This window comes from Passer montanus, unplaced genomic scaffold (assembly GCF_014805655.1).
Source record: "Passer montanus isolate IOZ18808 unplaced genomic scaffold, ASM1480565v1 scaffold19, whole genome shotgun sequence".
In the NCBI taxonomy this organism is placed as follows: domain Eukaryota; kingdom Metazoa; phylum Chordata; class Aves; order Passeriformes; family Passeridae; genus Passer; species Passer montanus.
The window spans coordinates 8,503,198-8,529,295 of NW_024366480.1; the positions used below are offsets into that span (position 1 = coordinate 8,503,198).

Here is a 26,098-nt window from a genome sequence, read left to right on the forward strand (position 1 = left end):
CATTCTTCTCCTCATGGGAGCAGGTAAAAAGTACAAAAATACAGCAGAGAAAATATGAGAAAACAGTGCATTAGGTACATTAGTACTGTTTGTTATAACCTCACCCTTCATATTAGGTTTAAATTCAGAGGCTGTAGCTTTAGTCCTCAGGTGTGCTAAGCTCCCGACTCAGCTCACATCAGTACTGCATCAGTGTCTCAGGTGCCTGTCTGCAAACACTGGACAGCAATACTTTTTCTTTCTGCTTCTATCTTGTTCTTTTTAGATGCTGAGGTTTTAAAAAGAGCTGTCCTTCACTGTTTTGGCACAGCAGGGTCCTCATCTCAGCTGAAGGTTCTTTGGTGCAACACTGATCACTACAAGCAGGAGTCATGCCTGAGAGAACATTATCTTGTTTATCTCAAAAAGTAGAATGACATGGTTTTAAAGCAGTGACATACTTGAAAGATTGTACAAAAGCCACTAAGTCAATGCTATGGCATTTTCTCCATGCATACACTAGAGAAGCCACTGAATAAAAACGTCTTCAAGAACCATACTTGTTGTCTTTCTTGTTTGGGCTTGTCCCTATTTTCTTTTATTATACAGAAACTGTCCAACAATTTATATAAACAGCAGTGGTTTGGGCACAAAGGTTATGATTGCTACAGAAGAAAAAAAAAAAAAAAAGAAGTATCTTCAGTTTCCAGATGTCACCTACTTCTACTTCCTGAGTTAAGAAGAGTGAGGCTTTTCTGAACTTTAGCATTGTTGTGGCAGGTCATGTGTCTCTTCAAATTCTCGCTCTGAGCAACTGGAAGCAGATATTATCCTGAAAGTATTTCTTTTGAGATAAACAAATCAAGAATAATAAAGATCAGAAAGAGGAAAAATGGAGACTCATGCCCAAATTCCAATTTTTTCGTTTAAATCAAGGACTGACTGAGTGCACATCCAGGCTGTGAATCCATCTTCAGCCAGTATAAATTACTGGTTTGTATAGTCTGAGCCTCCAGGATAAACAGACAATTCTTAAACAATTCATATACAAGCCAGTCTTCCAGGCTTTTCTGAAGCCATTACCTTGTCCTGGGTCCACCTACCACCACCTCAGCATACGTACACCTACAACACAGGCATCCAGCACTGTCAGCTATCAAATGGCATTGAACAAAGTTATTTTACCCACTAAAAACAAAGACAAATTTATCCTCAGAGGTGTGGACTGAAGGTGCTGCTTAGATGCTGGCTGCAGAGTAGGATTCTTCTTGGACATTTTCATCATGAAAACTCTTCATTGTTAACTTCCCAAAATTCAAACAAAGATTCCTCTACTCTTGCTCTTAAATCAGAATGGAGTGACTTTCTTGTGAGGGAAGTGAGAAAGCTAAGAACAGGATAGAAATTTTTAAGAAAAAAAATCAAATCCTACAATATATGAAAGTATATACTGAAGTATATATGAAGTATATACTGCTCAGTCTGTTCTCCATTGCTAACAGTTTGTTAATCCTAACATGAGAGAGCATGGAGACAGACCTGTGGCTCTGAAGAACAGGGAGAGTGTCCCAACTTGCCATCCATGTACCAATACATCTGCTTAAACCCCTGGGAAATTCATCTTCATGGCTTTCAAAGTTTAGAGATTCAGCAGACCAAACTACTAGGTAAGTTTCATAGGCAAATGATAGTGGCGTGATCATAATAAATTACAGTAGAAAGGATTCAACTATGAGACAGAGGAATTTTGGTTTGCTATCACACTCCAAGTCCCTGGGCTCCAGATACTGCCAAAGCCCTCCTGCTTGAAGCCCCCTTGGTTGAGAAATCAGCACTGCCTTGGAAATGATGGGTCACAGAAAGCAGCATTGTTATTACAGCGACATCATGGTGTTGTATTCTCAGAGGGAAGAGAGTCTCTTTGGGTGTTTATAAGAGGCTGGAAGACCTTAAAGGCTACACCGTATTAGCAAGTAATGATCTTACTAGAAACTGAACATTTTGGTTATTCACTGTTGCCGAGGGCTGAGTAGAAATTAAAAAGGGTGTGAGTATCCCTCTAGAAAGGTTTTGGAGCAGAGGTTGGGCAGCCCTCAGGGAGAAAACCTGGGAGAGGCACAGCGTGGGGTGCACGCCTGGGTGGATCCGTGCTGCTCCCTAATGAAGTGCTTCTGCTAAAAAGCCAAGTCCCAGGATGAGAGGCGCAGCGATACCGGCACCGGAACACGCGCGTTCATAGAAAGGCTCCCAGCAAGGATGCTGCCCACCCATAAAACCCAAACCAAACAGCAACAAAAAGAGGCCCAGCAAGAAGTTAATACCCATGAGTCCTGGCTTCTTTTGCTAAAAAGCAAAAGGTTGTAAATATCAGAGAAGTGAATGTAGCATTTAAGCTGTTATCTATATATTACCTTCTCCTCAGTAACTTTTAGGCTTTTCCACCACATTATCCTACAGTGTCAACCTTCACTTCTCTGTTTATCCAGACTGCAGTCCCTGATTCGTAAAGGCATTACTACAGCACAGAGCAAAGAAACATAACACTAATCTGTATTATATTTTTTTTTGGTGGTAAAAGAAAACTGAGAGAATATCAAGACAAATGGGCCTGCTTGACATTACAGAAAAACCAAACAGCAAAACATAAGACCAAAACTTCACCTCACCTCAAGACAAGTGCCTGGGAATATCCCACATCATTTTTACATGAATAAAATTCGGTTTTTTCTAACAACATTTATGTTTCCAATTAGCCACTGTATCTCTTCAGCTTCCAACATGGCACAGTCAAGTACTTCTGTAGTTTTGCACTGATATGGGGCTTAGGCTTCCTCTTTCAGCACTTTTGGACTTTTTTAGTCTGTAACAAAATGCATTTCTAGCCTGCCTCACACTGGTGCTCCAAGACAAGGAGGCAGCCCCGCTCCCACTGCTGGAGACCACCAGGAACAAAAGGGAAAAGGCCTTTTCAGCAGTAAAAATACACTCAGCCAGCCATGGGCACAGCCAGACTGCCTCTTTTCCCCTAAAAATAATTAAAAAAAAACCCTCCAAAAGCAGCCCACCTAATTAATTAGAAGGAATTAACAGAAAGCATATTAACAGAAAGCATTGCCAATTTTACAATCGATTTTCCACCACTTTTTATTTTCTGAGTTTTACTTGAGGGACGACGTGTGCATTTTGTCCTTTCAAAAAGTCTGCCTTTTTATTATGACTAAGCACTGAAACATAGCATATTTACAGCTAAATTTATTGTCATATTCAGTCTGGAATTGGCCATTTGGCTGACTAAGTTGTACCACACGAAGGCACCGTGACATGTACTATTAAGAAATGAGAAATGGCAGATGGGTTTTTCCAAAGAACCATCAGCTTTGCAAATGGCAATGCTACAGCTGAATATCATCTGCTAAAAATAGTTATCAAAGGTGAGGATCCAGGCTTAACATCCTCCCTGAACATGCTGGAGCATTTCCTCCCACTATGGTAAGAAGTTTGCCATTTCCAGCAATACACTACTTCATAAAATAATTTTAGTAATAGCATTGGCCAATATATTTCTCTCAATTTGAACCTTCCTATGCTCTGGTGTGCCCAAACCACTGCTTTTCATTTGGCTCTGGATTGTCAGAACAAGCAGCCCACACATGTGTATCCAAAACTACACCTAGATTGAAAACTAAAGGACATCTAAATGGAATTTAAATTAAACAAAAAATGAATGAAAATTTAATTTAATTTTTTTTTTAGTATTGCCATATCAGAATAAGTAAGATCTTGCTTGATATGAATGGTGTTATATCATGCAGTAGTCTGCTATTCCAGCTCCATGGAGAATCCTTTTCCAAGTCCAAGACCCTCAAGTTGCTTCACAGGGAGTCACATCACTGTACTTCTTCTGGAGTCTCACTGGCTTCTTTTCTGCTTTTTTTTTGACTGCTATTCATTCAGCTCCAGGTGGCTTCACATGGCAAGGCCTCCTTCTGGTAGTGACTGCCACCCAAACTGTCCCCCTTAGCAAGTGGAAAAGGATGTAGTACTTCACTCAAACAAGCAAACAGGGAAGGAGGTCTTGCACCTCAATCAAATATAAATTTGAAAGGAGAAGACTTTAAAATGTGAAATCTTTGGCCTGTGTGACATGCCCCTCTGTTTCCATAAGGACTGCCACAGTTCAAGAAGCAAAGGTAGTACCTGGCCAGTTGGAGATTAAGCAGTTCTCCATCCAGACATTTTGAGGAGAATTTTCTTGAGGTGTAAGGAAACAAAGAAGAAAACACAGTATTTCACCTACATAAAGTTTGGGATCAAAACTTAAAATGTAGCCTTCTAGGCTTGAAGCAAAACCTAAAGCAGAAAGCATTCTTGTTCTAATCACTGATCATAAGGACAACGGAAGAACTATGTTGTGACTGAAAGCTATCACTCTCAGGTGGCAACACTGCTCTCAAATTCATTTTCACAGTTTCACACTTTTCTGTAATTCTAATAAAGATTTAACCCTGAAGAGGAGACTTCCAAACAATGCAATGCTATACTTAGAGTACTGCTGAATGCTACTGAATGTAACATATTTAGATGGCTAACTCTTAGAGACCATGGTTCTATCTTCTTCATGTACTTTTGCTGAGAATACTATTTGTACTCCAAAAATTGCTTACCCTAAATAAAATACCTAAGGAATACAATGGAATATGATCTGTTACTATCTGTGTGCTGAGTAAAGGGCATTGCAAAAAAGCAATCTGCTTCTTACAAGAACTAAGAGACAGTAAGAATTATCTCTAAGTGACACAGTAACCTTGAAAATTTATAAAATAAGAATGCAATTGTTAAGAAAATTGCAGACATTTTAGTAAGGCCAGACCAGTTTCATGAAGCAGATGAAAACAAAACTGGAACAGAGAGGGCTGAGAATTCTCTGCTACATATTCAAGCTGAATTTTTAAATGAAATGTTTATCTGTACTTGAAAATCATGCAAATAATGACAGCAGCAATGTGGGAGATCTGTATTAATGTATAAATTAATTTTCAACTGTTTTCAATATTAATTACACTATATACTTACTATAAGACATTTCAAACCTGTTTTTCTATTTTACATTGAGGCTTAATTATAATTCTGAGGAAGAAGGCTACCTTCAGCAGCAGATATACCAGTTACAGATCAGTTTTGCTCACAATAAAGAAAACAACCTCAGGGGATTGTTGATTTGGCTTTGCCCTATTTTTGGCTATTCTTTAAAATTACCTTTTAAATATGCTTACTATCTAAGAGTAGCAAAAGTGTTTCTTAAAATACTTGTATACTGTGAAATGGAAGAATGGATGCAGCATTTCTGTAACATTAAAATATTTCTATACAAGTTGCACAGACACAGAAACATGTCACATCCCCAAAAATAAGACATCTAAACAAGGCCAAGCTATAAGGAAAGCAATGGAGTAATTTTCCAGCAAAAGGAGAGTTAATACTTTAAACACCCACGATTCCTAATCTATTTTTTATCAATTATTCCAAGAGCTCAACAGAATCTACTTAAACACTGAGATGATAGAGCAGTACAGGTGGGTTACTAACTTTAAAAATGTACATTTATTATCCAGGGAACCAGCAATAAGAGCATCATTTTTACAGAAAAGTAAGGCTGGAAGTGCTCTCATAAAGTCCATTCCACTGCCCCAGGGCAAAATCAACTATACATAAACCATTCCTGACAGATATTTGTCTAACTTGTTCTTAAAAACCTTCAGTGACAGAGGCTTTGCAACCTCCCTAGGCAATCGGCTGCAGTCCTTAACTATCCTTACCATTAGAAAGATTTTCCTAATGTCTAACCTCAATCTCTCCACTACAGTAAACTTGACTGTTACTTTGTGCTCTATCCCCAGCAGAACTGGAAAACAGCCTCTATTACTTGACTCTTTACATGAAATTTCCATATATTTTTAAATGGTTATCGCATCTTCCCTCACTCTCTCATTCCCTAAGTGCATAATGGCCAACTAGGTCATAAGCAACCTGCTGGAGCAATTTATCTGGTCTCCCAAGTAGTCCCCTCAAGGAGCCTCCCTATTCTGGCACTGCCACCCCTGTACCAAAGATATCTCCACCCGAAACACAGGCAGTTAAGCAAAACAGGATGCAGGAAGAGAAGCCAAACTGGATTACAGCCTCTGAGGTTGTCTTCCTGCAAAGAAAGGTACCACACAAACCAGCAGAAGCCACTGTGGAAGAGATGTGTAGTGGGGAAAGGTACTCACCCCAGAGAAGGGCAGATGAAGAGAGGAAGGGTTGAGTCTAAAAGAGAGGGAGAGAGGCTCTTACAGAACCTGGAAATAGACTGCACTTAGCTGTCTGGAAGTGGGAAAGGTCTGGAAACAAAGGTGAAGGAATCAGTGAAAAGCAGGAAGATTACCAGAAGAGCAGGGAATTTGGAAATGAAACCAAATGTACAAATGGGAAGGGATGAAGAAGCCTCAATACAGACAAAAGGGGTGTTGGCACCGATGGGAGAAGAGGCAGAGAGAAGTTGGGACAATATGAAACACAGGAAAAAATGCAGCATAAGTCCTGTGTGCTAGGAAATACAGCACAGAGGTGGGGACACTGGAGAAGCTCCACCAAGTTGTGTTTCTATGAGCATGACAATCTTCTAACAGATGAATTCTCTTTCTCTGCTACAGCAGGGCCTGTGGGAGTGCCAGCCAAGCTGAGGAGCTGCTCCTTGGGAGTGACCTGGTCTCTCTGGATATGGCCCAAGGTCAAGCTTCGGTGACAATGACTTTCAGACATAAGGCTGCAAGGGATTATGGAAAGATTTGAGGGTGCCATCACTTTCACAGGGAAAGGTGTGAGGGAGAAGATATGCAGCTATGACAGAATGAGATCAGGAGATGACAGGGAAAGTCAGTGCTAGATTGAAGGGCAGCAGCCCACTGCACAGAGCAAGCTCTTACTATTTATTCTGGTTTCCATAGTGCCAGAACTAATAATCCCTCCAGCACTGCTGAGGGTCACAGGGCAGGAATGCCTCTGAGTCAGCCCAGGTCTGACAGAGCTTGTGCTGAGATGGAGTTAATAAAATCCTGATGAACCTAGGCTGACCTTGCAAGGTCAGGAGGCTTCATACACTGATTCCTAATCCATCCCACAGTGTTCCCATTATCCTTTGATCATCCTGGATGTCTCTGTGCCACACACTCCCCAGTGATGGAGGCCAGACTTCAGAATCACACTGTTCTCCTAAACAAGCACTCAAAACACACACTAGTGAAGAAAGTGGCTGATTTTAAAAACAGACCTTGGCTGTCCAGAATCGCCACCGCTGTTATCCCAGCACTGGCACGGCACAGGGAATGGTCAGTGCAGAGCGTGCAGAACTTTGTGTGCAATTGAGAAGGTGCTTTTGACCGTCACACCAAAGCAGTGCTGTGTCACAGCCACATCTTGTCATGCAGCTCAGTGCATCAGACATGCCCTGACACAAATCTGCGCTGCTTCTGGGAACCAAGGGAAAAAACCCTCAGAAAGTTTGAGAGTTACTGCTCCAGCCTAAAAAAGACCCTTTTTGCGGTTCCCAAGGGTCATGCTGTCTAGACCTCTAGCTATTCATTCTGCTCTTCTCTGGATGCTTCCAACAGGCCCACAGAGCACTGCTCAGAGCAGAAACAGTACATCAGCCACACAAATGCCAGGTAGAGTAGCAAAAATATTTTGCAGGCAGACACTTGTCCATATATTCTAGCACAATAGTCATGACATAGAATTGGTGATTCATAGCCATTTTCTAAATTCTTGCAACTGCCCATCTGTTTTCTGCAGACCTGGTGTCTCACCAGTTATTCTACATTTTGATTTGCACAGCTGATTATTCCTGTTGAACCACAGTTTAGAACTTGTTCTTGATGAACTGCATCATATTTATTTCAGATCAGTTCTCCAATATATCACATTAATTTTGAATTCTAATCCTGTGCTCAGAGGGTTTACATCCTCCCCCTGGTTGGTGTCATCTGGAAATTTTGCATGCAGATTCTATCAGCTAAATCATTAATTAAAATATTGAATATTTTCTGGCAATCCAGGGCAGAATCCCACTTGACAGATCCTTCTGGTTTGACTGTGAATCACTAGTAATTATTCAGAGAAGAGCTCTCCAGCCAACTGTGTACCCACCTTGTATCCCATTGTGCCACCTTGTTTATGAGAAGCTGAAAAGACTTTCAAAAATCAAAATATATTATATCTCTGCTTACAGGAAAATTAGGCTCCACTGACAAGGTACCTTCTGGGGAAAAAATCCATGCAAATTCATTTATAATATTATTATCTACAGGCTAATTATTAAAAAATTCAGTTGACTATTTGATTCAAACTTTTTTCCCCGAGAATAGAAGATAAGTTAGCTATTCCAATGGGGACATGGAACGACCTACAAGAGTTTGGGTCTCTGGGTCCAAAAAGAGCAGATTTTTTGACCCTAAACTTTCACAGCTTTTTGACCCTAAACTGTCCTCCAAATGTTCTCCAGTGTAGCTACTAATTGTTAAGAGATTGCTTCAACTACTTCACCCTATTTGAAGAAATAATTTAATAAACTCCATCTTGGTCTAAAACACCCATTATCCTATCTCATTAGTTTATAATCCGTTCTTTTCCTGCTCTAGCAGGAATTCTTACCTTTGTCAAGGTCGCAGTTCTTTTCCTGCCACTTGATTACAGTTCACCCTTTTAGGCAAAGAACTATACAAAAATTTACCTGAACTACTCAATCCTCTCTGCACCATCAGATCATTTTTTAACTGACATGTTGTAACTCCCTGTCAACTAGTAGCCCTGAAACTTGGTCTTCTCCGTATTACTACTGAAAACATAGTATATTTCTTTGTCATCATACACTTTTTTAGTTGTACCTTGTTCAGTGAACTGGCCTACCTGATTTGACCCTTGCATTTTTCTCATCTTCTTTTATACTCATCTCCAGGAACATATTGAGTTTCCACTTTAGGTATGAGTCCTCAATTGTCAGATCATATAATTTTGTCTCTTCTTACCCTTTTTTACTGGAATGCCTTTCATCTGGGCTTTTTTTACTCTTTATTTTAACTGGGAAAGAAAAAGTTATTTCCTTTAAAAATTGCCAGAATTTCTCAGGTTTATATCCCAAGAAACATTACCTATCAGTTCTATGAGCTCAATGCAATATACTTTCTTGCGTACTATTGCTTTTATTTTCAAATTCTCTTTTCTCACCTTCTGAAGAATGACAGTCTCACTCTTTCCTGATTGCTACCACTCAAAATGCATTTTACCATCATAGGCTCAGCCATCTCTTTCCTAATCAAGCCTAGGAGCACTTCCCTTCCACTGCTCTTTCTGCATTCTGTTATCCTGAACCTCACATTATCTATTGAATAGATAATGTTATACTCACATTATCTACTGAATTTAGTATTTAGCCCATAAAGTGAAAACATCCTAAATGTTTGCTATCGTTTGGTAATACATGATAAAATGACTGGGTGAGCCCATCTCTTGGGACGAGCCATCTGCATAAAAGGGAATCTTTGGCATCAGTGCCAGTAAAATGAGCATACAGACAGGATGTCCTAGCCATAACTGCAAAGTATCTCCAAAATATGGCCAAAATATCTCCTAGCCATAACAGCAAACCTTTCCAGGTAACAGCAAATAGCAAAGTGGAAAGGAGGTTTAGGAAATACTCTGACCATGGCTGCACAGAGGCACTGTCCTCCCAGGCTTCTTTTGCCAGCACTCTGGTCAGCTGTAAATTGAAATTATTACTCTGGTTGTTGCAATAGCTGCAATTACTTAGCATGTCTGGATTCAGTGTTGACACCACACAGGCTTGAGATATCAAAGCTTTTTTGTACAAATTAGCTCCCTGCTCATGTGGCCGTGACCCCTCTGCTGCCAGCAGATATTGCTCTCTCTCCTACAGCTAAAATGGCACTCCAACAAAACAAAAGGAGCACTACAGCAAGGATCAGAGGAGCGACCATATGCACCTGCCATTACATTTTTATTGCAACTCTTAAATTAGCATAACACAGTCCAGTGGATTTCTCTGAGAAATACATACCTACCCACTGTTTATAATTGCTGAGTACATCATATAAATCTAATAAAGAACAAGAAAGATCTCCAAAAAGTAAATACAGATATCAATTTGAAACAAGTTGGAAGTTTTCTCCTCATACAAAGGGAATATAATTCAATCTGTTTCTTTAATAAGTCTCCTGAACGTTGGTGCCCGTTAATGTTTAATAATTCTTTAGTACAGCAGCCAAAATTTGAATATGTGTATCAACATCTTTACCTAAGGGCAATTCCAAAGGCATATAAGAATTTCTTACAGGAGACGAAGCAGTCTTCATGCCATTAAGTCTCTAGAATAGGTCTGAATCTGCTGGGTTGCACCACTGTCTGACTGTTGTCCTGGGCTTCCAGGGACCCCAGTTTCATCTCTCTGAATTTTATGCAGCTCTGCTTGCCAGTTGTTTTCCATCCAGCAGCAACCATGAAACCTCAGCTTTCCAACACACCCCTCCCCAAGCACCCTGGTCACAGTGCCAACTTCTGTGAGCTAAGGGGTAGCAGACACAGTCACAGAAGAGTATAAAACTGGACAGAAGATAATATAGTAATGCAAGGGTGTTAGAAGTAATAGGGTTTCCAGCAAAGGAGAGAGCCAGGTTAAGAAAGAGAGCAGACATCCTCACAGTTGGGAATTTTGGTGAAAAGCAAAAGAGTGACAAAAACTCCTAGGAAAGAGCTGAAGACTGGCAGAGAGCAGCAAGGACAAGAACAGCAGTGAGGAGCTTTAGGAGTGTGCTGCTGGCTAGACAGAGGAAGGAGAGCCCTGCGGTTGTCCCAGACTTCACCTCTCCCATTAGCACTGGAGCACATGTGGAGGAGAGCTTCCTGTTTCCTCTCCTTCAGGACACAGAAACCAGGCTGTAAATCAAAGCAAGGCAACAGAGACAGTTCAGAGCTGCACCACCACTCCGAACCACTGTGCTGGTGCAGACAGCTGGACACAGAATCACACCACACTGCAGCCAAAACTCCTTCTAAAGGCAAACATTTTATAAAAGAAAAAGAAATGTCCCGCACATCACTAGTTTACACTGTGATACTAATCCCTTCTCTGGACATACTAAAACAAGAGCAATATCCAGTTGATTTTCTATGCATTTTTTGCTGCATCTCAGCTGGCTGGCAGACATGGAAACAAAGCAGCAGCATCTGCTCGTCCTTTTTTCCTCCTTCCACCTCTCAAATCAAAAACCATCCCATACAGGCAAAGCACTAAATTAACTCCAGCAGACTTTACACTAGAGGGAGCTTTCTTCAGCAAGTCACACCACCGTGGCATCCTCTTTCTCATTTCATTATTTTTAATCCATCTACAGAGAAATACACCAGACTGAGGTGAAACAGTTCCCATTCAAACCCTCCAGTTTAGCCAGTTCAAGCACTGCAGCAGGCCAGTGGTGCAGAGGAGGGAGCACAAAGAGAGGGTGCCTGGCAAGTTCTGCCCAGAGATGTGCTCCAGCAGACAAGATAAGGCTCAATACTGACATGTTGCTGAGAAGCCTCCTGACATGAACCATGTCCATTCTGCAGCCTCACCAAACTCCTGTGCTGAGCACAAGAGCAACTTTACAGACTATATTTTATACTGACCCAAGAGACCACTCATGGTTAAGCTGTTAATGAGTACTTTAACAAGAAAAGCTGAGATAAGCTTTCCCCAAGGCTCGTGGCCATCCATTTCTGAAGGCAGAAACATGGATAACTGTGTTCCTCACTGCTGACACAAGTGTTGAACTGGTCTTCAAGTGAATTGTTTTAAAATACTATTTAAGCTGAAAGTACTACAAGATGCTAACAACAGTCAGGACCTATTAATTTTCTAAACTCCAGTAAATCATCCCAAGAATATGAGTGGAACTAGAACAGAAATCCTTACCTGTGAAAGCATTTGTGGCCTGAAAACCAGCTTCCTGCATACTGCTCTTCCAGAGAAGCTTGAGATTCCCGTCTCAACCTGTCCTTACTGGAGACAACTGCTGAGCTTGTTGCTGTCAAGTCACTTCCATCTTAGCTCGTCAGAGTCCATTTCTCTTTCCATTTCTGTATCTGCCACCATCCAGTTCCCACCGGTTCCCAGGTCTTTCGATGTGTAAGCAGCAGGGATCTGCACTGAACCTAAGCAGAAGTGTTGGACAGTCCCATCAACCAGCCAGCCAGAGGATTTGTGCCATGATGAATGTGAAAATGAAGCAAATCTCCTGTCAAGACTTCCCTTCCCTTTTACAATTAAGTTCTAATCCTCTGCTCATCCAGCACCATTTTTTCAGGTCTCGGCCAATGGTGATGTTCAATTGTCTCTCCTCTCTTGTGTTCCTCTCCCCTCAGGCACGCTCACTGAGAAATTAAAAAAGAAGAGATTATGTTTCCTGATGACCTGTAGCAACACTAAAATTAACAGACTCCAGGGAACAAAAACCCAAAATACATTATCAGGGATTGATTGTACACATTAAAGGAGATCTTCAGAAGGCAAATCTTGCGATTTTGCTGAGATGCAAAGTGTGACCACACAGCTCTTTGAAGTGCAAAGAGGAACAGTGCTGAGGGTGTCATATGCATCTCTGAGAACATGATATGATTTACATTTCAAAAGCCATATTTAGCAGAGATGGGGGCAGCAATACAATAACAAAATTGCAGTTAAAAGAGAAAAGGAAAAATACTCAAGGCTCTCAAGTCTAGTCTATTCAAAACCACAGTGAAACTATTAGCATTTCATATAGCTGCTTCCCTCCTTTTCTGGAGCAGGAAAAGAGAGCTGTGTGGCAACACTATATATGCCATTCTTACAGTCTTCTGTGGTTGAAAACCTCTGCATTTCTTCCTGTTGATTACCAAACTTTGTATGTCTTGCTGTAGATTATATTTTAAAAATCTCAATTGTAACACAGATGATACAATTCAGATGCCTTCAGACATTCAATGAGATTGGTTAAAAACATCCACAGGCTACACAGGCAGAAAGGTGGTTACAATTTACTTGATACTGCAACTTCTATATAGCATGGATATTTACAGCTCACTGAAAAATACAGCTTGTTCCAGCTCCAGCTTTTAAAAACTAGGATAAAATTACTTTAATGGGGTGAAGGCAAACAGCAGACAGGCACATGTTTAAGGAGAAGATTATTTTAGAAAACAAAGAAAGAAAAGAGGACTTGGAGAAGAACCCACTCACTCCCCAGCCATCCTGTTCCTTGTATAGTGATGCTCGGCTCACTATCTCCCAGCTCTGTGGCACAGGCAGGTGGAAAATATATCTGTGATGATCTTATGACCTACTAATGCATTTTAGATGATGAGCCCAGCCAGGGCTTGCAGTACAGGATTGGACCCAGCAGCCGCTGCTCTGCAGAACAGTGCAAGAGCCAGCTCAGGGAGCAGGTGACAATAAATATGACACCGCTTGCTCCCCAGCCCCACAACACCCTTCAAAGTCTGGAGATGAGCTTATATCTGAAGCACAAGTCTAAATATCCCAGAGAGTCCAAAACTGCAGAGAAGCTTCTCAGGCTCCTTAGGGTACAGTCAGCCAGGACTCAAGGGCTTCATTAGGGATCCACCTTGGGTGAAGGACAAAAAGGATCTCTCCTTAAGTGTGCCACTGAAACCAAGTGAGCCTAACACCTGATCAATGTAATTTTCCTTGCAACACATTGAATGAAAGCTAGCTGCTAGCAAAGATGAATCTCAATGGTATTGCTTTTTCCCCCAGTTTTGTAATGACAAGAACACGTTTTTGCCTCAACACCCAGCACAGGAATGACTGGTTAGTTACTTGTATTTGAATCTAGTCATTTGCATTCAGATAAAATAAGGTTACAGAACAGATTTTAAATGTTTCCCCCATTTCTTACCCAAACATCTCAACCTAATAGACAAGAAAGTAGAAATTAAGGGAGAAAGAAAAAAAAATTATGTATAGTATCTTTTATCAGAAAACACTGCATAAAAAATTTTAGAATAGTGTTTTAAAAGTCATTATTCCTGAATATTATATAGGTCCTTGAGATACTTTGAAATGCTCTATGCAACTAATAACAATTTCATATGAGGCTATTTTTTTCTAAAATATATATAACTGAGCAAGTATAATATACATACACAGCAGCATATCGTTCTTTTGGGTCTTAACATTGTGCTAATTATTCTATAATGACTATAGGTGGATGCTGCACTCATTTCCCAAGCTTTCTCTCTAGAGGCCTGAGTTTCCTCTATATTTATAAGAGAAGGTCCACATTTGCATTTACAGTCTTATAACTTCTGATTTTGGTTTATAAATCCAAAATTTGATGCTTCTATTTTTCAACATTTTCATTTCACATCCTAGAAATGCTCAAGAGATGTGCAGTAATGCATTAGGATCCATGGAAATTCTCTCTTTTATTTCTATATATAACAACTTCTAATTATCTTCATATATATAGTTAGGATCCAGGGAAATTCTCTCTTTTTTATTTCTATATATAACAACTTCTAATTATCTTCATATATATATATATAATATATAATAAACTTCTAATTCTTAAAATAATAAAGTATTTTCACTTTACTGAAAATTAATGTTTTATTAAAAGAATAACTATTCTCCACATCTTCAACAGTTCTGCTAATCTAGTTAAGAACCCAGTAGTGCTGAAGAAATTCAGGCACTTTCAGTAACCTCCGCTTCTTCAGATATAAAGATGTAATTTTAACAACATTACAAGATACTGAAATATTTCAAGAGTTCATTCAGACCTTAATATTTAAAGGATAGTGCACTGCATCGGGTTTAAATCCTTCCTTAAGGACTCATGTGAAAGCAGGTGCAGGTATCTCTTGATTGCCCTAAGTGAGTGTTTCCCATGCTGCCAAAGGGCTCTTCTCCCATGCCAGGTAACAAACTCATGGGTGGCTGGCAGGATGGAAGGAACTGGGGCAAGCCTGTGCAGTGCTCAGCACTCGCTGGGCCTTGTCACAATTCAAAACCAAGTTCAGTACTTATAAAATGCTTCGCCCCTACAGATATGTGGCCTATTTGATTATTCTTTTCATTAGGCAGACTTTAATCAGTCACCTCTGCATGATATCAGGTTTCTCAGATTACAAGGTGAAGATGACAAAGCAGCCCAAATGGTACCACAGCAAATAAGGAAAACTGAAAATTCCAATTAAAACAGCATGTACAGCCACAACCTTTCTATTTTCCAGAAAATTTTCCACTAAAGCTGAACTTATGTTTAAAGGAAGGAAGTTTATGTTTGTTTCCCAACATACTGGCATGTTTGCATGCATGGAAACGGTCAGGACCTCTGCTGACACACATCAGTATGGCTTAGCCAACTCCAGTGGAGCCATGTGTTTATCCTTTTCTACCAGAGTGGTACAGAAATGCTGAACCAACCTGCTTAAGGGCCCAAAAAGTGAAAACACATATCTCAAAAAGAGAAAATAAACAATACTGATAGAATTATAAGAAGGTGTGATCTTTGATGTAACATTTTTGCAACCTGCAGAGATCTCAGTGGGAACTGATTAGATGGCAAGAGAAAATGTGGACTAGAAAGAATAGAGATTTTCTCTTTCCTCCATCTGTTGCCTTTTTTCCAATAGCAACAAGAACTCTGCTTCCACTTCTGCTTTCATTCACCTACTCTGCAGTGTTATATGAGTCTCAGAAGCAAACCAGAGCAAACCATTCTGCTGTATAAAATGTAGCTGTGCTGTAAGGATTTTTGGCTACTATGCACTTATAGAATGGTATATCTAGAAGAAAAATCAAATTCATTTGTTTTTATCCTCTCCACTTTTCTCAGATTTGTCCTGAGAAAGACACCACCATCAAAACCTCACATGAATTGCAAATAGAAAGTATTCTGACTATTTAGCACCTTATGTGTCTTACATATTCTCATGGTATATTTAGCTAGTAAACATGTTATTCCCCTTTCCTTAACATTCCAAGATGCAAAAGGGTCATGGTAAGAAAGAATGAGGGAGAAAAGTAAGCAAAGAGTATAAATAAATTCTGCATTAATATCTACATTTTATGCAGTATTATGCAACCATCACCCAGGACAAAACTGGAGGAACTTGTTCTGAAAGAAGAAGTGAAATATTGCTTTTTCCAAGACTGATATTTCTGTAACATCTTGAAAAACTCAAAAGCACTGGCTGACGTGTAAATGCTCCAAATTATGGGGTTTTTTTGTTTGGAGAGGGGATTTTTCCATTTCCTTTCACTATATAGAGTCTGCTTCTCTGGCTCACGCATTGGTTCCCACAGAGGCTTGAAGAGCTCACTCAGTATGTTGCCAGAAGAACTACATCCATAGGAAACACTTCCAGCGATAGCCCTTGGCTTCCTTTGGGATGCTAAAGGACAGCATTTCACTAAGGTGTACAACACATTTCCTAGCAGGGATACCTGTACAGGGAGCCCACGCGTTCACATTTTTAAGAAAGTTACTGGACAACTTGTGAGCTGTGCTTTAAATTAAATTAATCAAGGGAGGACTCAGGCTTGGATCTCTTGCTCTCAGGTGACTGAGTGTAAAAGGGGAGAGAGCTGGAGCCAGCCTGCCCTGCTCTCCCTGTGGTCCTGCAGAAGGAGGGTGCAGCAGGGGCAGAGCCCAGCGGAGCTCGGATGCTGCCGGCACCGCCCGCTCCATGGATGAAAGGAGGACAGAAGCACGGCGGGCTGAGCTGGCAGCAGGACTCCAGCTCAACGGGAGATGGAAGCACATCTCCAAGGAAAAAAGACTTCTGACTGAAACCCACACGAGTACTGAACTACCAGCATGCTCAAACACTTTGCTGAACTAAGGCCTATACTTCCCATAGGCTAAGGCAGCATAGACTTGGATAGCTCTCTAAGAAGTTTCCAGGTAGAAAAACACTTCCAACGTTTTGGGGTTTTTTTGTTGAACTGGGTTTTTCAAAATATCTTTTAAAGTTTACTAAAGCCCATTTTAAAATAAGTTCTTGTGCACCCATATAGCTCACCTCTCCAGCTCCTTTTGGATTTACCAAGTTTTCCAGGCTTTGTTTTTCCTTCTAGAAAAGGAATTTCTAGAAGGAAAGAGATTCTAAACTAGAATATCTTTAGAGATTCTAAACTAGATAAATTAATAGCAACCAATTACACCTGATCTTTTTCAGTGCTGAGGCCTGCATTTTACTGTGTGATCCTTATTTACTTCTATCTACAATTTTCCTTCCTTCCAAGATAGCATTGCACCAGTGCTAAGTAAATCCTGCTTCTTGGAAAATATTGTGCTCCATAACTCAAAGACCACTTAAAAAACTCAAGGCGACTTTCACAGGAGACGATACACAAATCAAGCAGAAAACCAGATGCTCGAAATATGTTTATCTAAGCACATCTTCCTCTCTCTCACACAGACATGCACACATATAATTTGTTTTTACTTTCATTCTTCAATATTTGCATAGGTCAGTTGGGACTTTTTAAACAGCTGCTGTATTTTACTTTTTTGGTGCATTTCAGCGACATACAAAATGAGTTAATATGTTAAATTACATTATACATATTTATTTTCCTACACATATTTTCAGATACTCTTAAGCTTGTCAAGGAATTGTGTCCAAGCTTCTTCTTACTTCTTTTTTGTTACAGCACTCCCTAAATTGGGGGAAATGGAGAACAAGCAAAGCAAGGTGGTCTTTTTTTATTAGCTGAAGCAGGAAACAGGTCTTGAGAAAAGGGCATATGGCCAAACCCCAGCAGTGTTTTTCCTAGACTGTTAAGAAAATGTTCTATAAAGCAAAATATACCCCAAACACCAGCACACACTGCAAAAAACACTGCAGACAAGATCTAGTTAAAAAGGAAAAGGATAACTGTTTCAGCACAGACACTTCTCCTCTTCCTCCTATTTTTTCCTTTCTGGAGTGAAGGAAGAAACTGAAGCAATGGCAAAAAGTCTGGTAACTTCATGCTGAAGTCAATAGCCTCTGGTAACCATGTAAAAATATTATTTCCCAGAATCACAGAATATGCCAAGTTGGAAGAAGAATTATCAAGTCCAACTCCAGGCCCTGCACAGCACCATCCCCAAGAGTCACACCATGTGTCCAAGAGCACTGTCCAAACAGTTCTTGAACTCAGGCAGCCTTGGTGCTGTGACCACTTCCCCTGGAAGCCCTTTCACATAGGAAGAAATCCTATAAACAAACAATAACGCAAATGAACATGCCACATTCCCTTCCATTCATCTTGTTAAGTGAAATAATTGAATCCTCTCTTTGCTATCTCTGCAAACAAACTAAAAAGCCATACATTTTATCATAGCTGTGCTGACAGAATGCAGTTAGTGGAAAACTTTACTAAGATGTCCATGGCAAGCTACTGGATTTGAATTAGATAATTATTGGGAGAAATTGTACAAGCTGTGTTAGGCAGCGCAAGTAAGAAGATTGCATTGTTTATTTTTGCAAATTAATAAAACTATAATTCTCTGAATCTGTCATGAGAAATTATTAGTCATGCTGCTCTATGAACCTGACCAGTCAAAGAAAAACCTGACCTCTGAATTTTATTTGCCAAAATAACAAAAAGGTAGCAAGAGCAGAATCCAGTCTCAGTATTTTTCCAGAGGAACAAAGGATCACTATTGGAATTTGCAGAAGGCTGGTAAAAGCAAAAATTACACTGAACAGTAATTGAACAGATTGATAAAAAGATGACAAATTTTTGACTGGTGTTTCTGTGACTTCTTTGGGAAATGAGCAGTAGACAGAAACCATGGGAATCCTGCATATCTCAAGACTGAGTATCCAACATCCAACTACAATCCTAAAGGCATTTAGCAAGCCTGCACACCACTGGAAAAACCATGGCTGTTAGTCACAGCTGCAGAACCTGACCATCCTGACAAGCAGCAGTAGGACAGGGAAGTGACTCATTTAACCCAATGGATGTGTGAGCAAGGAGGGGATGCCTCAGGAGAACACAACACGGCCACTGCTGATCTGCTGTCAGACCATCATCAATGCAGAGCTGAGCATACGACGAGACACATTTGTCTCCTTCTCCACTCCCACAGAAACCCATTGCTGCTTCAACAAAATCTTTCTTCTGGCTCCCTTTCACCTCATCCTGAGAACCCACCACACAGACATACACTCACTGTATGCTGTTACAAGCTCTCCATTTGCCAAGTTCATGGGTTTTTATCAGCCAACACAAGCTCCTCAAGATCTTTATTTAGGCTTTTAGGTGTAACAGGAGCACACGGTTATTTGCCATCTCCGTGCATTTCTGTAGCATAATAAAAGCAAATGGGCAATGCTTCTTTTCTGGAGCAAATTACGTCATACATGGCCATCATCACCAGAAGATCCAATGTCAGGCTTCTCCTCTCCACTAACAGCATTTTCTGGGCAGTGCTTCTTTTCTGGAGCAAATTACAATTATGTCATACATGGCCATCATCCCCAGAAGATCCAATGTCAGGCTTCTCCTCTCCACTAACAGCATTTTCTGGGCAAGGGCGTCAAATCCACCGAAAAAAAGGTGCACAGATGATAGCGGCTTCTCCCACTGCATTGATGAGAGCAGCCAAAATGCCTATTACACACAATGAAGACACAGACACACATACCACTTGGCTCAAAAAAAGTCAGACTTGTGTGGATCTAGCCAAGCTGCACTTTGTTTCTGAAGGCAGAAATATCTGCACATTGTTCTGGAAAGAAAATGTAGAAGACAGTACCTCATGTGAAAATCTCAAGCATCTTAGGGACACGGAATGGCAGACTCCTCCCACAGTACAGGGGACCATGGAAGTAAAAATATATGGGAATCTAAAACTTCAAGGGTTAATAAGGGTTACCCAAAATTATTCCAATTTCTGTCAAAACACAGGGTACAACTGAAAAAGCACAAAAGTGTGCTCATTTCGACAAACACAAAATGCAGAAGAGAGCAGTTCTAACTGTAATAAAAAAAGAACTGATGCTGAGGAGACACTCAGGGGTGAGGAAGCTGCTGTAGAATGAAACTACTGTCTTGGAGTATAAAGCTACTGCCTGCACAGCACTGGGGTTTGCTACACACGACTCTGGGGAATGAGTGTGCTCAGCCAGCTTCAAGAAGGACATAGCATCCTGTGCACCTGGACCATGACCAAAGAAAATCCTCTTCTGCTAAGGAGTCAAACATGAGTTATACAATTGAATTAGCATAAACTGACACCATATTATTTGAAGGAACACTGATAAGAATGGCCTAACTTTCTGGAATGCTGAATCAGTCAGTGCAATTAACGCCCATCTGCTGTGATCAGCAGCTGTTCAGGAGGGCAAGGAAAGTAAGAGGAAAGTCCACTAGTATTTTATACACACTACGACACAAAACTAGTTCTAGCTTCCTGTGAATCAAGCCATGCCACAAAACTTCATTTGGTTTATTGACAGTGTCTCAGCAGCCAACATCATCTGCATGCTGCGTGAAGAAATGCAAATGGAACATTATCCAGACAAGAAAAACCCAATTTGAAGAAAATGTTGACAGCACTGAGCACATCAGCTACAGGGTGTTTCCAGCACTACTTGGAGCAGCAGAGGAACACAGGCAGTCTGTGCAGTGCAGTCTCAAGTATATGCCTCTCCCAGCCTAAAGAAGGCGTGCAACTATTTCTGACTGCACAGATCCACTTTACTTCCAGTACCATAGAAAATTTAAAAAGATGTATGACTGCATCCAAAAGGACCCTTGTTATAACACCTAAAACTTCTCCTGTAGAACGGTACCAGATTTTAGATGACTGAAAATCCATGAGGTTTCCTGATGCATACTCTACTAGCATTCTCACACTAAACTACAACCATCTACATGAAGTAATAAGAGTTTTGAATTCCTGTTTTCCTCCATTCAGACCAGGTCTCCACTGTGACCAGTATCTAGCCAAACTGGTACGTTTAAATTGCATCTACATCATCATATTATGGCTGAGCTCTGAACTTAATGGAACAATCCAGATGGATCCAAACCATTGCTTCAATGTGGTCTCCTGCTGCTCTGCTTTCCAGAGCATCCACTTGGATGTTATCCTCTGAATGACACTAGATAACAACGAGATTAATATGCATCAGAAGCCATATCCAAGCAAAACTTTCTCCTGTGTTCACGGTGGTTTTGTCCATGCCAGCCTAAGGAAAATTAACTTTGTCTTATTACTCAATAATCCAGAGAACACCAAAGAAAGTGCTCTTTCAGCATTTTAAAGGTGTGTACTTGAGCCCAACAGTCAATGGGGCATAAGTAATTGCCTCAGCAAGTCTTAGCTACAACTAACAACACAATTTTACTCCAACTTTCAATACATAAATGAGAAAAGGAACAAAATAATGGGTTAGCATTTCTTGTATTTTGCTTGGACTTGGTGCAATTGACTTCATATTTCTGGGCATGTTATCTGATCTCTCTGGGCTTCAGATCAAGTCACCAAAGTACATATAACTTCTACCTGTGGATTAAGGAGCTATAAAAAGCTTAGGGAACAGAAGTGTTACTGGTAAAACAGACAGAAAATGCTAAAGCAGAGCTTTGATTAATTTGATTTTGTTCTCAAGAGAGTATATCATCCTGCCAAAATCCAAACCAACTCTATTAGCACTGTAAAAGCATGCCAAAGAAAGAGTTTTAACTAAGGTAGGGTCAATGATTCTTTATTTCCAGGTAATACCAACATACATACTCTGCTTCAAGTCTGGCCTTCTTCAAAAAATCCATTGGAAAACTACTCCAAAAACTCACAAAAATTCACATGAAAAGTTCATCAGGGAAGCAGTATCCTGAGGTGATCAGCTAAATCTCATGTCCCAGAAAAACACAGTTCTTTCTCTCCAATTCCCCATTACTCAAGATACAAAAAGCAATGAGGTTATTTTCCTCCTGTGCTTGAAGACAGCTTTTTACATAAACAAACTCCATGAAGACATGGGAAGCAATGCTGTTACCAGTTAAATCTGTGAAATTCCCGAGAAGTTCTTGCTTAGCACAAATAAAAGACAATCTCAACTCACTCAATTCAGCTTTAATTCATTAAAGAATAAAACTTAGAGAATAAAAGAGAATCTCAACTCACTCAATTCAGCTTTAATTCATTAAGCATTCCTAATCCTAACTAGCAAAACCAAACAACTCATTAAGAACACCATGTTTGTGTAAACTAGTGCCTTATCTATTTTCTGCCAATGTTTTTTTTAATAATAGATCTATTTTAACATGCCCTTGTTGTATTATAAAATCATTCTTGCTATGCTCACGTACAGTGTCTGGATACAACTGAGGCCTGTGCCTGCATGGAACTGAAGAAGTGTGTTACTAACACAATGCTGACAGCACCTTCCTTAGTAACAGCGAGGGGAGGCTGACCAAACAACTCAACAATTGGTATTCTTATGAAGGAAAATTGGGCTGATTTGGTTTTTTTAAGCAAACATCCCATTCAGCTGTTCTCATAATCTCCATGCATATCATCCCTTAGCTTTGTTTTGTGTTTTACAACAGCCTTTAAAGTACAAACCCACAACTTTTACTTTCAAATGTCCATGAGATTACACGTGCAGTATTTCAAGCCTACCTGTCAGTCCTCTCCCCCACTAATAAAGACAGATTCCTATAGCAAGAGCCAGCATAGTTGTAATTTATAAATAATTGCAAACTGTAATTAAAGCTTCACAGCCCCAAACAGAAACACTGCAATCTCATATTAGAAGAAAATAATGATCTCTGCAGATGAACAATCATTATCTTCCTTGTTCAGTCATGGAGCTGCAGCTTTGTATTTCCCAGCTGTTAACCTATCATCAGTCTTACCAGAAAAAAGAATACTTTTTGCCTTTCAACCCTACCACCCCCCCTCTAAAACAAGAGGAAAATTTAATGAGAGTCTGACTTTTTGCCTTTAATAATTAAGCTTCCAATATCATGGAATTTGTTCTAACAGGAGCATCTGCTTGCTGCATTGCAGCCCTACAGCTAAGAAAGCATTGGACTTATTAATAAAATACAATAAAGAACTGAACATCTGGGAGGGAGAGATTCACAGAAAGGGAGAAGCTTGTTTTCCTCTCAAAATATTTAGGAGACAGCAAAGCTCATCCAAATAAAATGTAGCTTTTCTGTTGAGGAAGCAGCTGGAATCAATGATGCTGATTATTCTTATTGCACTATATCCTGATGTAAGAAACAAACCTATGTAGAGGAAATAGAGGGGAAAGAAGGAAAATCCCTCCTGTAATAATCTACCACATAGTTAAAAGCTCCTGGTAGTGCAACCCATTCCCATGCCCAAGGAACAGGCAGATGGGTATACATAAGTTCTTTCTGCTAACAGCGCTGGCAGAAAAGGGCTTCGTATCAACACTTCAAATACTGAAAAGAGAAAACAGGACAAAAATAAAACAAGAAACACTAAGATCCCAGAAGAGTTAAATAGCTAGAATTTTGGATCAACAATTTGAGCATCTTATATAACACAGTTCATCATATGGTACCCAGTCACTCATGCATCAAGAGCAGAAACTGGGTTAACTACAAAATTTCTCAGAAACAAATTGAAACCTTGATTTTAAAACACTTCTAAATGTGCCAGATACTTCAGTACACTGTTCAAAGTTAATTACCATCAAACTAAATATCTGTGCCTCACATTCTTTTTAAATGCAAAATCCGTGGGGCTGCATGCAGATCCTGCAAATGGCACTCTCTTTCTGTAAGGCTATGCAGTATTTCTTTGCACCCCTGAGCTAAGGGAACGTGAAGGTGTCAAAAAACCTTTCTGAAGGAGGATGGTCATCCCAGAACCCACAGGTAAACTGGAATCTTCCATTCAGCAATGGAGCACAGACTTGACTGCATCGCCCCACCTCCAGCCGAAAGGGATACACCCCATGCCCTGGGGACCACTGCCTGCCCTCCTGTCTTCTGGCACAGCACAAAAACATTAAGGGCTACTGTCACTGAGGGGACAACCCCAGAGGAGCTGCATCACATCTGTCTTCCTATGGCAAATGGAAGAATTACTTTTCTGAGTCCCATTTTTTGGAAGGAGTAGGTTGCTACCCAGTACATGCATAAGCTAGCAAGACTGATCCTGATTTATCTAGACATTTTTCTGCCTCTTCTTATCTCTTCTAGCTTAAAACTCCTTGTCTGGTGTTTGTTGGTGTTCTTTGTTCTTAAACAAGATGCAAGAAAAAGCCACCAAAATGATGTGTAATATCTGCTCCCTACCATGATGACAGAACTAAACCCAAATCAACCAACCCCAGTATGTTAATTCAGTGCACATTATGGATTGGTAATGGGCCATTTTTAGTCACATATATCTCCACAATTTTAAAAGTCAAAGGTTTTGCTACTGTTTGCATCATCCTATACATAAAAATATGTCGATGTAAACCCTATTTTTTATCTGTTGAGACTTCATGACATGAGTGAAGCTCCACATTTATTTTAGAATTCAGAAAAGGCTCTGGGCTTTTTTATGAAAATCATACAGAACTCAGAAGGAAAAAAAAAAATCAAATATGCATTTGCAGAGAGAGCTGTGTGGATTTTTAACAAATAACCAAACTAAATTTACATTGTAGCCAGAAGCAAACATCAAAAACTCCAGTTCAGAGGGGTACTTTTTTAGTAACACAATCACTTCAGGAAACTATTAAAATAGCACAAACTTAAAAGCAGCATTGGCAAAAACTGAATGTAGTTCAATTCCAGTTTCCAACTCAATACCTTTTTTGGACACATATGCTTTGCCTTCCATACTTAGCTGCATAACATCAACCACCAAACGACTTTTATAACAAGTCTGACAAGGCCAAGTTTTAATTGAAACAAATGAGAGAAGTTGAGCAACACATGAGCATTTTATAGGGAACTTAGCAGCAGTCACAGCTGGGATAAACCTCCACCCCTACAAGTGAGAAAGGGATTTAGTTTCCTCCTTTTATTTTAATCCTTCCTTCAAAAACCCAGACAAATCTGCTAAATTAAAAAAAAAAAACACCGCAAACGAACAGTCTGACAAGTAGTGACTTCAGGAAAAAAGTTACCTTCTCCCTCTTAATGAATGAAAATACATTCTCCCAATTCAGAGGCAGTTTCTTGCAGCCTTTTTATATGTCAGCAACTTGCAACAACCTCTTGTCATTGTAAGCACTACACAAAATGTCTCTGAAAACTGCTGGTGTATTTGTGTACACACTTGTGTGCGAATGTCTTTGTACAAAGCCCTGGATGCAAACCATGCCTGCAGTAAATGATCTTTTAGAGCACTTCATGACATCACTGCAGACATTCTTCTGCTTAAAGAAAAGACTAATTTACACTAAAAGAAAAAAATCACCTTACAAGAATATGAACCAATCCTCCTCCAGGTGCTTTTGCTGCAATTAATAAAGCAATTTTGTCATGAAAGTGAATGGAATAGAGGCAAAGGAGACCTACAAAAATATCAGGAACTAAACACACAGCATTCAAATTGAAATCTATTAGCAATACCTTAAATCTAACTTATAAAATCCAGACTTCTCTCTGTTATTCCAGTTAGGCGGATAAAAAATTCCCTAATTCACTGTTACACCTGCTCCATGGATGTTAAGGCTGGGTGGGGACAGCACAAGGTGGCTGTCAGCCATAGCACTGTCAAATACCATTCGCTTATACTTGGTTTTGGGAAAGCAAAAAGATCATCTGAGCTGGAAGAGGCTAAATCTGCCTCTCTTTCCAACTGGTTCTTGACTACTTGGATGAGCTCATCAATAAAACATCACTTCTTATAATAGTCATGCAGTCCACAGAGAACTACACTACAATTATGGATGTCACTAAAAAGTCACAGCCCTAAATTATTTTTCAAATGTATCATACAAATGTAAGTAAATGTATTTATTTCTGCAACCAGCTGAATCATAGCAGAAATAAACTTCAAGTTTTGTTTTCTTACTGAATTTTTTATCTTCAAATCTC

The 26,098-nt window shown here is 39.9% G+C and overlaps 1 protein-coding gene across 2 annotated transcripts in view; it reads right to left on the reverse strand.

Annotated features, from left to right (window-relative positions):
• LDLRAD4 (low density lipoprotein receptor class A domain containing 4) overlaps nucleotides 1–26,098 on the reverse strand; it is a 235,347-nt gene that overhangs the window by 164,428 nt on the left and 44,821 nt on the right. For both annotated transcript variants that reach the window (XM_039706288.1, XM_039706287.1), the window contains exon 2: nucleotides 11,984–12,441. In XM_039706288.1, coding sequence (XP_039562222.1) covers nucleotides 11,984–12,023 — 40 coding nt within the window. In that variant the 5' untranslated portion in view covers nucleotides 12,024–12,441. The remainder of the gene's footprint in view (nucleotides 1–11,983; nucleotides 12,442–26,098) is intronic.